General features: G+C 47.4%; 2 protein-coding genes across 2 annotated transcripts; one reads left to right on the top strand and one right to left on the bottom strand.

Annotated features, from left to right (window-relative positions):
* Positions 1 to 1,515: 1,515 nt before the first annotated feature.
* LOC135809869 (acyl-CoA dehydrogenase family member 11-like) lies at positions 1,516 to 11,324 on the bottom strand. The gene is made up of 15 exons (XM_065323310.1): positions 11,065 to 11,324; positions 10,421 to 10,650; positions 9,910 to 10,009; positions 9,412 to 9,529; positions 8,880 to 9,028; positions 8,649 to 8,720; positions 8,154 to 8,228; positions 7,845 to 7,939; positions 6,865 to 6,964; positions 5,928 to 6,068; positions 5,578 to 5,670; positions 4,986 to 5,063; positions 4,519 to 4,714; positions 4,081 to 4,144; positions 1,516 to 2,396 (listed from the first exon to the last, which is right to left on the bottom strand). Exons 1-15 carry the CDS (start codon positions 11,227 to 11,229, stop codon positions 2,291 to 2,293), a joined length of 1,782 nt encoding a protein of 593 aa, XP_065179382.1. The 5' UTR covers positions 11,230 to 11,324; the 3' UTR covers positions 1,516 to 2,290.
* Positions 11,325 to 11,527: 203 nt separating this feature from the next.
* Positions 11,528 to 13,393, top strand: LOC135809868 (prostaglandin reductase-3-like). Its single transcript, XM_065323309.1, has one exon. The coding sequence runs from the start codon at positions 11,715 to 11,717 to the stop codon at positions 12,780 to 12,782; it is 1,068 nt and encodes a 355-aa protein (XP_065179381.1). The 5' UTR covers positions 11,528 to 11,714; the 3' UTR covers positions 12,783 to 13,393.
* Positions 13,394 to 14,570: the final 1,177 nt, after the last annotated feature.

Genomic DNA, 14,570 nt, shown 5'->3' with positions numbered 1-14,570 from the left:
GGCCCACTGCAACAGCTTACTGCAACGGCTTACTGCAACGGCTTACGAAACTCTCGGCGTACGTTACGCCCGTGTCCAACGTCGTCCACGGACGAACGATGTTCGAACGCGACACACAGTCGCCATCCGAGACCGTGGACGAGTCACTTCTGCGTCGTCTCTACGGCGGCGCGGACAACGGCGACTTCAAGGACGCTCGCGATGACCGCATCCGCGATCGCTTCCCGACACACCACTGCAAGCCAACGGCTTACTGCAACGGCTTACTGCAACGGGTTACTGCAACGGCCCACTGCAACGGCTTACTGCAACAGCTTACTGCAACAGCTTACTGCAACAGCTCACAGCAACGGCCCACTGCAACGGCTTACTGCAACAGCTTACTGCAACAGCTCACTGCAACGGCTCACTGCAACCGCTTACTGCAACGGCTCACTGCAACAGCTTACTGCAACAGCTTACTGCAACGGCTTACTGCAACGGCTTACTGCAACCTGCAACGGCTTACTGCAACGGCTCACTGCAACGGCCCACTGCAACGGCCCACTGCAACGGCTCACTGCAACGGCTCACTGCAACGGCTTACTGCAACGGCTTACTGCAACGGCTGACTGCAACAGCTTACTGCAACGGCGGACTGCAACACCTCACGGCTACTCCCTCCGCAGCCGGAAGCCACCAAAGCGGTGGAGAAACTCCTGTGGCGAGCCAAAACGGCATGCCTGCTGCCGCCGAGCCCAACACAAGTGCCACCTCCACTACCTGTTCAGGTCGCACAGCCATCGCACCGGAGCGGCTCATCTCGACCATATGAACATGGACCTGCAACTCTTTCCGTTAGGGGAGATGTGGTGTAATAAGTAACATCATGACAGAACTCTATCCCTGGGCATAGCATTGTCTGGGCCTGCAACTCTTTCCGTTAGGGGAGATGTAGTGTAATGAGTAGCATCATGACAGAACTCTATCCCTAGGCATATCATTGTCTGTCTCCAGGTTTCTCCTTCCTACTCCCTACACTCACTCGCATTGATCTAACGTGTGTACTTGTATAAGAACCGCAGCCTGCCTGCTGTACCATTGACTCATGCATTCATGTACCGCTGGACTTGCTGGCTGCGCATCACTAACCCTTCCCCTTCTATGGCACAGTCCCCGCATGCACTGAACGCAGTACTCGGGTGCGCGTGCGTATTCATGTCTGAGTGCACTGCCCTCGGGCTCCATCTATACATGGCATCCCGTACTGGGCACGCTGCTTCCGGTCGCTGCTGTGTGCACGCAGCACCGCCGTCCATTCCGCTCTCTGTCTTCTTTACACAGTGATTCCCGATTGGAATCACCTCTTCGTTTCTGCTCTCCTTACAGTTAGTTGTGCTTTTCCGTGTCCGATAATGTTCCCCCTTTTGCAATAAACAGTCAGGCGAAACTACTCTAAGTAGCCACCGCTACAGAACAAACATGCAATAACTGTTCAATACTACAGACAATTCTAGCACGCGGAACAAAGCCTCGGAAGCTGAACAAACATGCAATAACTGTTCAATACTACAGACAATTCTAGCACGCGGAACAAAGCCTCGGAAGCTGAACAAACATGCAATAACTGTTCAATACTACAGACAATTCTAGCACGCGGAACAAAGCCTCGGAAGCTGAACAAACATGCAATAACTGTTCAATACTACAGACAATTCTAGCACGCGGAACAAAGCCTCGGAAGCTGAACAAACATGCAATAACTGTTCAATGCTACAGAAAATTCTAGCACGCGGAACAAAGTCTCAGAAGCCGAACAAACATGCAATAACTGTTCAATACTACAGACAATTCCAGCACGCGGAACAAAGTCTCGGAAGCCGAACAAACATGCAATAACTGTTCAATACTACAGACAATTCTAGCACGTACGCGGAACAAAGTCTCGGAAGCCGAACAAACATGCAATAACTGTTAAACATACTCCAAAGCAGAAGAAGAAATCACGGAGCAACACTAAGACAAGTCAACCTACATGCACACCTATTGGCGCATCATGTAAACATAATCTTTGATACTTCACTACTTGTAATAATTATAGTAATTCAATTGGAATAGAGGGAGAGAAACATTAAAAAAAATATTTGAGAAACTAAGCAAGGTACGGAACAAATTTAGAAAAGGAAGGGCTTGTGCTATACACAAACTAGCGATCAAGATCAGCATGGACGGTGCCAAGCGGAAAGATTAAAATATTACAGTGACCCATGACTGCACCCTTCCAACAATCACATGCACTGGGCGTACAGAGCTAGGCCAGGTAACCATCGAAAACAAGAGATGAATCCATACCCTGTGAAGATGCGTCGTATGCAGACCGCGATAACAGTGTGACCAGATCAGAACGCGAACACCACCTGCATGCAAAGTAATGTAAATATAAACAGAACGACATTAACCAAATGCACAAACACACATACACACACACACACTCCAGGAGCTCGGGGATGCCGGAACAAATCATTAGCCTCCTGAAGCATAACAGGGGAGATTCCCAACACACTGTATATTGAGCAGGGAGGAGAGCTTTCTTGCAAGTTTGCCAAGGGGAAGTTTCAATATGCTCCGAGGCGTGAGCTCCTCAGGAGCGGCTAACTCCTTCAATTATTGCGGCTGCAATGAAAAGCCAATTACCCTCAGCATCTGTTTCTCACCAATCCAAGGGCAACACTAACTCATACCGCTACCTGGGGCGTGATGAGGTGTTTGTCACACTGGAAATGGCGTGCCACTGTACGTTTGTACATGAGGTGATGGTTGAGCTGCTGGAGCGCTACACTATGTAGTGCTCCTGGAGCACAAATTTCATCAGCCTACTGAAGCTTCAACGGGAAGTTAATTTCACCAATTGTAGTCTTCGGGGTACTGAGTCGAATGGTCTTGGTCCGAGGAAGCTGAGACGCTCCCTTCCTACTTTAATCCCAATCGAACTCGCGCACTTCCACCGAAACTGGGTGACTGCGCCCTACTAGATGGGGATTTGTATGCAAAATTTCACTACAAGCACCATTTCGTTCTTATAAAAGCACGGATGACCACAATTGGCCCATATGTTGTAGTCTTTTGGACGCTGAGTCGACTGGTTTTGGTCCGAGAATGCTGCGATGCAGCGTTCCTCCTTTATTCCCAATCGAACATGGTTGAACAAGCGGTCACGTGCTTCTGCGTACACCAGTCACCTGGTCACCGTGCCAGCCTAGCGCCTGCAGGGTACAACTTACAGCCTGTTTTGACCTTTTTTGGGTGCACTCCTGTCACTCGAGTTGAATTCGAGTTGAACCTTGGTGTGAAAGCTCTCGCCTGCTGGCGCGGTGACCTGGTGACTTGAGCATGCAGGAGCACGTGACCGCTTGCTCAACCATGTTCGATTGGGAATAAAGGAGGCACGCTGCATCGAACTCTGCATCGCAGCTTTCTCGGACCCAAACCAATCGACTCAGCGTCCAAAAGACTACAACATATGGGCCAAGCACGGTCATACGTGCTTTTATAAGAACGAAATGGCGCTTTTAGTGACATTTTGCATACAAATCCCCATCTAGTAGGGCACAGTCACCCAGTTTCGGTGGAAGTGCGCGAGTTCGATTGGGATTAAAGTAGGAGGGGAGCGTCTCAGCTTCCTCGGACTAAGACTATTCGACTCAGCACCCCGAAGACTACAACTGGTCAATTTTTGATTTTAGCCTTAACTATTGAGGGGTGAATTCTCCAATAGCAGTATTTTATATTAAGTAGTGCTTTCTGGCAGGTTTGTTGACAGTAAAGTTCAACATGCACCTTGAATGCTCGGGATGGCAATCATGAGCCAGTTACTGTTAAGTGTCAGTCGTTTCGGCAGGAAGCGCGAGCTTCCCATTAGGAACAGCCATATTCTGAAAACAAAAACCCGAAAGACCAGGCTTTTTTTCTCCATGGCCTTTCATTCCTGACGATGGACGATGACCAAAACGTTGACAAAAAAATTACCAGATTGTATGTGAAAATGCAGTGCTTTCTTGAGTGTAGGCGAGTTGCTTGCAAACGTGAAATTATTCGCCTTACCTGTTAGCTGCTGCGATGGATATTTCATCCTTGCTCCATGCTGCATGATCAATAAGGAGGGATCCTGTGCAAATAAATATGACAGAATTTTCAGTGTTCAACTACCACAGTAAAGTATTGAGACAACAAATATGGTATCAGCACAACGTAGTCCGAAGCCACTGCTGGACTCATCACCTTTAATCAACTGCCAAATTTACTTGGCATTCAAATACAGCTGATGGCGCCAGATGAAACACCAAACTAGACCTCCGTCAGACAACAGCATGGCGGACTTTTGAAACATTTATTCAAGTATGGATCACAAGGCCAAAACGAGAAATGATGGTTTTTTTTTAAATGCACGGCGAAAGGAAAATGAGAGTAGAGATTGCAATAGCAACACCTACTTAATATGAGGAGACGAAAGAGTGAAAAGGCAAAGTCGCGTACACCTACCTATGAGGAGACGAGAGAGTGAAAAGGCAAAGTCTCTTGCAGCAACTGGATAGGCATCTACAGGCAGCCGGGACACTGCACTGCAAAACGCATCGGTCCGTGCTGCCAATGTTGTGCAACACTCTCCAAGACTGGCCTCTGCACCTCCGGTGCTTTCTGTTGTTGTCTTGATGAATTTGATGGCAGCATGGAATGCCTATGAGGCGGAAGCAAACACCAAAGAGATCATTTTCATCAGTATCTTAACATCTTATTGCACAATCATACTGACGCATATTCATACTGGTGCTGATGAAAAATCAGGTAAATGACTGTACTCTTGTCTGATAACAGACTTGCTGTAGGGTGCTGAGAACATTGGGAAGGGACGGAAACAAAAGCAGCACATCTAAATGTTACGTTGCATCTGATCTCTCTACAGGATGTATAGAAGAAAGCTCGCGACTCAACGGACAGAGCCTGCGTACCTCTCGCTTTGTTGATTCCATTGCTCGGAGGACATCTAGGGATAAAATGTTAGTTGTTCCTTCCCAGATTGACAGTACCTGTGAGGTGAAATCAACATCAGACCAACACTACAGTATCTTGGCACCTTTTCTGCTACATGTACCTGGGAGGGAAGGTTCAATAAAAATTGCATCTCCATATGTACAACAAAGAACTATGAAAAGAACATGAGAGAATAAACACAACACACAATGGGAAGGAGAGCACTTGGATGAAGCCGATGAAAGACTATGCAGCCTCAGAGGGCATGAAAAATACAGCTACTTGTATACTATACTGGAGCTGAAAAAAGAAGAAGAAAAAAACGTGCTCAGGATGAGACTCGACTGCACGCGTACTCTCCCAGCAGGTTATGTGGATGTCGCTCATAGATGTGTAATTTCGCGTGACGAGAGAGCACTTGGATGAAGCCGATGAAGGACTATGCAACCTCAGAGGACATGAGCGAGCATAACGTCACCTTCTAGATGCACACCATGCCAAGTGAATTAGACACACTGTGTTGTTGAGGCCACAGCACAACATCTAAATGCTGATCAACCGCTACTGTACCTGCGCATCACGCAACATAGCAGGTAAGCCGGTATCCTCCAGGTATCCGAGACCACCAAATGCCTCCAGACCTTCGGAGACCACAGCAACTGCCTGCATGAAGCAACCCACGAGAAAGCATTCAGAACACCAGCTCACCGTACATGACAGCATAGAAGCAGTGACAGATATATCTGTGCCCATAGCGAAGTAAAATGAAAGAATATGACAACAACAACAACAACAACAACAACAACAACAACTTCTCTTATTGGCCACAGGCCATCGTGAGAATAAAAGATTTCAAACAAACAACAACAACAACAACAACAATAGCCGCATTGTCAGCACAGTTTGCACCAGGGGCGTACCTGCTTTCCGGTGTACAACTTAGCGAGAGGCACCATCAAGCGCAGCAATGCCTCCTGCTCGGTAGTCGCTTGGCCTTTCTCCCGCAAGCTAAGGAGCCGTGCCACCTCAAGGACCATCACAGTGCATCCACGGGTCTCAACCTAGCGCAGGAAAACAAAATTACAGTGGTCCCTCTATAATCCGGCACCGTTTGTGCCACGGAAATCTGCTGGATTAGGGAGGGTGCTGGATTAACAAATCGAATTTACTGCTGCAATGTGCATGAAGAGGACATTTTGGCTACTGAAAATTGTGCTGGTTTATCGAGTGTGCTGGTTTATAAAGTGCTGGATTAGAGTGGGACGACTGTACACCGTAAAGGCGCTTACGCAGCTGCACAATCAAAATTACCACCATCGGATAAACAACTCCGGCCGAAGTGAACCAGTTTGCTTGTTTTGTTCCCGGACACTGACAGGAAGCATTTCAATTCCATGTTAATCCACCTGCTGTCCTTTCCAGGGCCAGAGCTGCACTCTTTCACGAAATTGCCCAAGCGGCGTATAGACCGCGTGCATATCGAATACATCTACATGTACTTCAAAGTATCTGGCACCCTAAAAACAGTAGGGTGCCGAGTCGAATGACCTTGGTCCGAGAAGACTGTGACGCATCATGCTATGTTGCCCAGTATGCCACATTCGGGCGATAATGCCACTGAGACGAGCCAGAGATTCATAGATTTGGAGTGCAAAGCGGCCAATTAAGCAGCCTTCAGGATGCTGAATGTATCAATAGCATTCAATACAGTTTCCATATCAGTAAAACTATTGTGCTTAACCGCTGCACGCTCTGACCACTCAAGCTCTGTTGAAGCTGAAGGACTACGAATATAGCTCAGAACATGTGCTCTACTGTGCCCTACTGTGTCCTGTTTTACTGCTGACGTGATCTTACCTCCATTCGAGCGAGGGTCTGCAGGTGAAGCGGGAAATCTGCTATGTGTTTTCCAAATGCAGTCCTTCGGCGGGAATAATCACGGGCCAATAGCACCATCCTAACCAAGCGTGCGCGCACACACACACACACACACTCACACACACACACACTTGCACACACATACACACACACACGTGCACACACGTGCACACACACACACACACACACACACACACACACACGCACTCACATACACAGGCACGCACACATACACAGCCACATGCATGCATGCACAGACACAAACATGTGGATGTATACAGTGGTCCTTGGCAACACTGCCAATTCACAATTGATCACAGGGCAAGAAACAGAAAGTGACTACACATATATCACAAATCGAAATATTACGACTTTTTGACCAAATTGGTTCTACAATTACCGTAGATTCCCATTATGGATTAGTAGGGAACGATGGCAGGTACATGTGATTGACAGCATGGTATGATTACTTTAGTGTGCACCTCACCCCATGGCCCAGTCCAAACCGCAGGCTTACCCTGTGGTACCCATGCACAGAACCACACATGTGCCCATACAAACTAAAGTGCCATCCAAGTCGAACCAATTTCGTAATTTACTGTGAACCGGGAAAGCGCTGCGATCCAGAATCGTTAGCGATTTTTGCGATGGGTATGAAAATGCAAAAGTAGCCGACTCAAAAACGCAGAAGTGTAGTAATAAAACTAATGAAATTTATCAGTTTTTGGCTAGATTGTGCACGTCTGACTGTTCAAAATCTGGTTAGTTGATGGACTCGATCGTAAATTTTCCAGTTGCAAATTGGTCTGTGCTCGCAAATCACGAACTAAACCGGCACAAACGTTTCCCGGTCCACAGCACAGTAGTAATTTCTGTGGGTTGTGATGCACTAAGTAAAACGTTACTTTCAAGCCTTAGGTGTTTCTGCACAGGAGCCAACCGCATGACAATCGCCTTACCTTTTCATGGCTGACACTGAGCTGATAGAATTGTGAAGACGAGTGATCGTCAGCATTGGAGAGATCGAAGCAATACCACGACCATCTTCGCTCAGCTAGACCAACACAAGGCAAAGCAAAGTGGATTGGAACTGCAGTAGGTACAAGCGTACAAAAGATACACCAATTGAGGCATTTCCTCTTCAAACGGAAGACTAGGGGAAGAAAAGCACAACTATGTCTATGCAATAGGCTGTCATAATGGCATATCGTATGCGGCTGTGTTTCACACACCCCACATCAAACTCAAGAGCAGATACACTCTCCTACCTTTGTTGCCACACAATCGCTGAGATTGAGTTCCGCTGTGGGAAGTTGCCGAGTTCCCAACTTGTCCTTCAGACGCTGCCAGCCAATCATGATCATGAAGAGAGAAAAAAGGAATGCCATTATTATCTTGCTACAGTCGTGGATAGTTGCTCCATAACTCGTTTTCATGTGATTTCTTCCTTGCCTGATGATCGTAGTAATACGTGAAACTCAGAGTTGTAACAAAGCTTCCAATCTCTCTCCTGTGTTGTCTATTTTAATATCAAAAACTTGAAAAAGTGGAGAAAGTGCACCCGCAGTAAAGATAAAGCAAGGACTCCCCAGACCTGGGCACGTCTACGTAACGATAAGGACCCATAGTATAACATTGTTACATGGCTGCTGCGTCAAAACACTTCAAAAGATGAAAATCAGAATTCTGAGTACACAAAGCAGACCCAGGTTGATTGGCAGCTCTGTTACTTCGCGAAGCTGCTGATGAGACAAAGAACTAACCAGAGCAGTGATTGTACCATTCTTCAGGTTCTCCTGCACGTCAACATAGTAGAGAGACAGGCCACGGCCACCCTGCATTGAAGAAGATGAGACAAGACCCAAAGTGCAATGAGTGTCGCATGCGCACTACTACACACTAGGGCATTCTTAAAAGCAGGACAAGGCAAGTGAAAACACACAGGTACTAGGGCACTTGACAAAGTCATTCCTAGTGGAATATTAAATAATCACCGGAATTGGCTTCCCACTGCTGTCAGTGCTTCTAGCCAGAGTCAATGCAATGTTGGCATCCGACGCCGAAGTGAACCACTTGAGGCCCGTCAGCTTATGGTCAGAGTTCAGCTGGCCAGAACCAACAGCAACTGTGTGCGTCCCAGCAGCTGGACATAATCACGGCACGAGGAAACAGAAAGCAGAGAAAACAGGCACAGCGTTGGAGAAGTGCAGAAGGAAATGAGACGAAGTCCGTTGCTCCTACGTACACGCTTCCTGCCGAACTTGACAGACTCACCACTGACATGCGGAGCACAAGAAGAGCACGTCGAACCTTCCAATCGGCAAAACTGCAAGGAAGCAACCCCCCACCCCCTCCATGTAGAAGAAACCGACTCCGTCTACTACTACCAATGAAGTTGCTACAAGTACTTCTAACAGTGTCAACAACATGAGCCTTATTGCAAAAATCATCATCTCTTTTAAAGTCAAATACTGTGCCATCAACAACTCGCCTGCAATGGCAAAGGAAACCTACATACAGACCTACCTACATCAGATCCACCACGCTTCTCTGTCATCCACTGGCCAGATGTCCAAAATGATGACTCAGACCGGGAGAGTAGATGCGGGAGTGCAATGTCACCAACAGGACTTGGTGCACCAAACTATAATCAGACCCAGGCACAGCATGAAAGAGACCGGCCGAACAGTCACTAAAGGGGAGTAAAATTCGCACGTCCGCATTACCACCGGATACAATTGTGTTGAGGGACACGTCACTACAACCTGACTAAACACATTCACAATATACGGTTGCCGCCCATTACATAAAATACATCACTAGCAAAGGAGAAAGTGTTAGATTACATGTACGTGCACAAATCACCGCAGCATGCTGAAGTGCGTATGTTCCAGAGGTGGTGCACACAGGCATGTATTGGTACACACAGACTACTTCTACTTGTATACTGTATGATGTGTTCAGAAGACTATTCTAAGCAGTATCCTGCAGAGCAGGGATTGTGAACGTAGGAAGGCAGCGTACCTTCAAAATAGTCACGGCCCCATCTGTCATGGCCAGTGGGCAGCTGTAGAGGCCACTGGTCGACGCAAACAGCATCAGCTTGCATGCTTGGTAAAGGCGGCTGCAGAAACAGTACACATACGACGGGAATATGCAAGCACTCGAGGCCAACCATGACGTGCGAGCGTATAGTGTTCAAATATTCTGCATAGCCTGATATACTAGAAATCCACAAGACGGCGAGGACTATGTGTACCGGTACATGTACCGTTTATTTCAATAGAATCAATACATGATCATCATCAGCTGCATGGTAATAATTATGTTTATCTTCAGCATGTCAAGCAACCCAGATGCCACCATGCTGCCCTAGTGCCCAGGAAGATCAGGAGAAAAGGAGGAAATCTCCATCCAATCTCCTCTCTCTCTCTCTCTCTCTCTCTCTCTCTCTCTCTCTCTCTCTCTCTCTCTCTCTCTCTCTCTCTCTCTCTCTCTCTCTCTCTCACACACACACACACAGAAAACAGCCCACCTGTACGTGCCATGGTCCTCGTATGCTATAGCAATGAGGCCTTCCCTGGCAGAAATGTTGTGCATAGCATGCCATGCTGGACTGACATGTAACTTGTCCACACGCTTGCCATATGCATCAAAGTGCTGGATCCAGGGCTTCTCTACTTCGCATTGCCGCGCAAGGGGCAGTAGCTCCGTGGCAGCACGCGCGCCAAAAGAGATCAAGTCATCGTGAATGTCAGGCTTATCCTGCACGGGATAAATAGATACATTTGTACATCGGTTACGTCTGCATTATTTCCTCTCCCTTCAATGGGATTGTGTGTGTGTGTGTGTGTGTGTGTGTGTGTGTGTGCATGGCATGTGCCATGTGTGTGTGTGTGCCATGCGTGCATGTGTGTGTGTGTGTGTGTGTGTGTGTGTGTGTGTGTGTGTGTGTGTGTGTGTGTGTGTATTTGTGTACGCACATCAATTTGTAGACAGTAAAACGTCCCTGAGTTCTTTGCAGAAGAGACGAACACCAAATACTGTATGAGTAAGTTCTGTTCTAGCAAATCACTGTAAGTACATGCATTGCATTATACTTGTTCATGCAGTGTAGTTTTTAGCTGCACCTGTATTGATACTAGTATTGGTGCTATTGTGGGGCTAAAGTACATGTACCTCTTTGGATACGTATCGAGTGAAGAATGAGGTCAAGGTGGTATCTTCCAGGAATACATTCTTCAGTTGTGGGCTCTCCTGAACAAATTCACTCGAAGTTGCCAAGCATCGTCCACCAACTATTTTACTGGGATGGACGGCAGCGATACGCAGAGCGCGAAACATTGTCCATATAATAACTACCAGACACACACAGTTGCTCTACATAGTCATTACCGGAGCAAGGGTAGCACAAGAATCATCTACAGGTATCGTTCTGAAATAATAATAATAATAATAATAATATTATTGTTTCTAAACTCATTCGAATCAAAAGTCCTAAGATGACACGTAGAAACATTACAACTCACCGATAAAATAATTTTTAGGTTTCCATGTCACCGAAAAATGGCGTTGGCACGCGTTGTTTTTGTAGGATCTTGCAAAAACATGACAGTCTAGCTACAATGTAGGCAGATCATGAAGAAAGCAAAATGCCAAAAAACAGGACAGCTAGAAAATAAGGGCAACAGCAGTAGTTAGCACTGCTGTCGACTTCAAGTTTCTGGGTTCTAGATCCTGACCTCGACAGCAAGACTAGGCTAGAGTTGGAAGGGCGTAAGAAAAATTCATTCGTTACATCTTCGCTCTTGTGCAGTCTAGCTGAAACCATGGCTCTTCCGGCGATGTATCGGCGAATGCGAGTGGCGAAATTGTCCACTCAATTCAGAGACGCTGTTGAAATTGTCACGCAGCCGATGCCAACGCCTGGCCCCGGTGAATTGCTGGTACGCAATCGGTACATTGGAATCAATGCTTCAGATGTGAATTACACTGCGGGACGATACAACCCGGGAACAGCACCCCCTTTTAATATTGGGTTCGAGGCAGTTGGACAAGTCGTGCGCACAGGTGGCTCTGACTGCGGAGATATCAAAGAGGGCGATGCCATTGCCATTATGTATGACGGATCGTTCAGTGAGTACAACGTAGTGCCAGCGAGGCGGACGTTTCGCCTGCCGCGACTGGACGCCGGCTATGTCCCCCTGCTTGTCAGTGCCTTGACGGCAGCCATAAGCCTGGAGGAGCTCGGCGACCTTGCTCCGGGGAAAACAGTACTGGTAACGGCAGCGGCCGGAGGCACTGGTCAGTTTGCCGTGCAGGTCGCCAAGGCAGCCGGCTGTAAGGTGCTGGGTACGTGCTCCACCGATGAGAAGGTGCGCTTTCTGCGCGAGCTGGGCTGCGACCACGCAATAAACTACAAAACGGAGGACTTGAAGAAGGTGTTGCGTGATGAGTACCCAGCCGGAGTGGACTGTATTTATGAGTCTGTCGGTGGTGATACATTTGATACGTGTGTAAAGAGTTTAGCTACCCATGGCAATCTCATCATCATCGGTTTCATCACCGGTTACGAGAATGACCTTGGGTTTCCTATGGGCCGTTATGCTGGCATGCCGCCCATGCTGCTGCGACGCTCCGCCAGTGTGCGCGGCTTCTTCCTCTTCCACCACACCAAGAAGTGGAAGTCGCACTTCTTGCAGCTCGCCTCCCTCTACGAGCAGGGCAAGCTCAAGTCGCTGGTCGATGACGGCAGCCAGTCGGGCCGCGCGCCATTCCGCGGCATCGACTCCATTCCCGACGCTGTCGAATACTTGTACAGTAAGCAGAGTCAGGGTAAGGTGGTTGTGGACCTCTGGAAGGATGAGCCGAGTGCCGGCACTCGCAGCCGTCTCTGATCCAGGAAAAAAGAGAGCGAATTCTAGTCATTTCTCTGATCCAGGAACAAAGAGAATGAATTCTAGTCATTTTTCTTCATAGCGTCATGTGAGCTAGGACTCCCTTCTCTCGGCAGTGGTCTGCTTTCATTGTACTGCAACCAGTATTGTTTGTGATGTGTGTTGTCCCATTGGCGTAGTCAATTACATTGCTGAGGATATTCTCATTTTTGTTGTGCAATTTCTTTTTCCAGTTTCTATTATGTACTGCCCAGTAGCCTGTACCAACCAACCCGGAAATATTCCGTTTATAATCGTTTCTAGTTTCCTTTTTATTATTATTATTATAGTGTGCGCACAGATGAGTGCCTACTCTTGTTGTTTCTCTCTCCCTTTTCTTATTCACAATATAGGTGTCTGCTGGCATGACACTCCGTTTCTGTTTTCTTGAACATTATTTTACTTTGCGTATACTTCTGAATTATTTACTGTTAGTAGTGTTACTGAAGATTCGATTAAAGCTATGTGCTCTTGGCGAAACTCGCCGCAACCCGCACAAGTTCGCAGCTCAATTTCTTTTCAAATGCCCCTTGGGCCACTATCATTGGAACTACGGGGCATGTCACACATTGGTTGGCACTTGAGAGTACATGTGTCACAGTGGGCCGTAGTCTGAATCGCCTATAGAAGTATAAGTCAGAAAGTAAAAGGACCTTCAGCCGGTCATGTCAGATTGGATCATGTCACAATAACATGTACCTGTCCATGATGTACAGTCCAGACATGGCAACTAACATCGGAAGCTTGGGAGATCTCCCTCCACCCCTTAAAAAAAAATGCTCCAGCCACATGTTGTGCTGGCAGTAGGGAGGTCGCCTGCCCATAACATACTTCGAAGTAAACGTGGGGATGCTTTGTAAGCACGTTGACCATACATGTACATTGGAAAAGAGTGCCAGTCGCACTAAAATTTACAACAAGACTGAAGTGCACCGCTGTACCATATCATCGGGAGGTTTTCTGGTTGGGATAGGGAGATGTTGAAAATATCAACACTTGTAGTCCGACTCCGTCGAAAACATCAACATCTCTGTACATGTACAGTGAAACCTGTCTAAGACGACCGCTCAAGGGACTGTCAAACCATGGTCTCTGTTTCCAGGTGGTCGCCTTATCTAGGGTCATTTGACTGGAAAGAGCATGCTAGCAATAGGGCTTGAAAGTGCTACGTCACAGCATAGCAACAATTTCAAAATATTCAAAAACTGGATCCACTTGGATCCAGTTTTTGTATGGATCCAAGCACATTTCAAGCGGTCTTACTCACAGCAAGGTGATGTAACCGGCGAAATTGACTGGGTTGGCTAATGGGGGTAGGGTGACAATTGGTGGCGAAGAAAAGTCACACCTGCATACGACATGCGTGGGTTGCTATGCGCCCACACACTGAGGCAATAGCAAAGTCACAACTTGTGGATCCAAAATAGAAATCTGATGTCAAATTACTACTCCCTGGCCGTTTTTGACGTCATCACTTTCAAGCCCTATAGCAGGCTTCGGTCCAGAGTTCAGTGCCAGTGGTCTTCTGGGACAGGTGGTCGCCTTGAAAGGTTTTGCTGTACTGTAGTATGTCTGTACAGACTCAGTCACTACAGATCAGCGGATCCGAGATCCTGTACTGTGCACTCTGACTGTCACCATGGGCACAACTTCGAATGACCAAGACGACGACGACATGTCGTCACCGAACGCGCCAGCGGTGGATCGCACAGACATACAAGATCAAGTCAAGTCAGTGATCATGGTGAT

The sequence above is a fragment of the Sycon ciliatum genome, chromosome 2 (genome assembly GCF_964019385.1).
Source record: "Sycon ciliatum chromosome 2, ocSycCili1.1, whole genome shotgun sequence".
Lineage (NCBI taxonomy): Eukaryota > Metazoa > Porifera > Calcarea > Leucosolenida > Sycettidae > Sycon > Sycon ciliatum.
The sequence above is the reverse complement of the archived record's forward strand: the minus strand, read 5'-3'. Positions and strand labels throughout refer to the sequence as shown.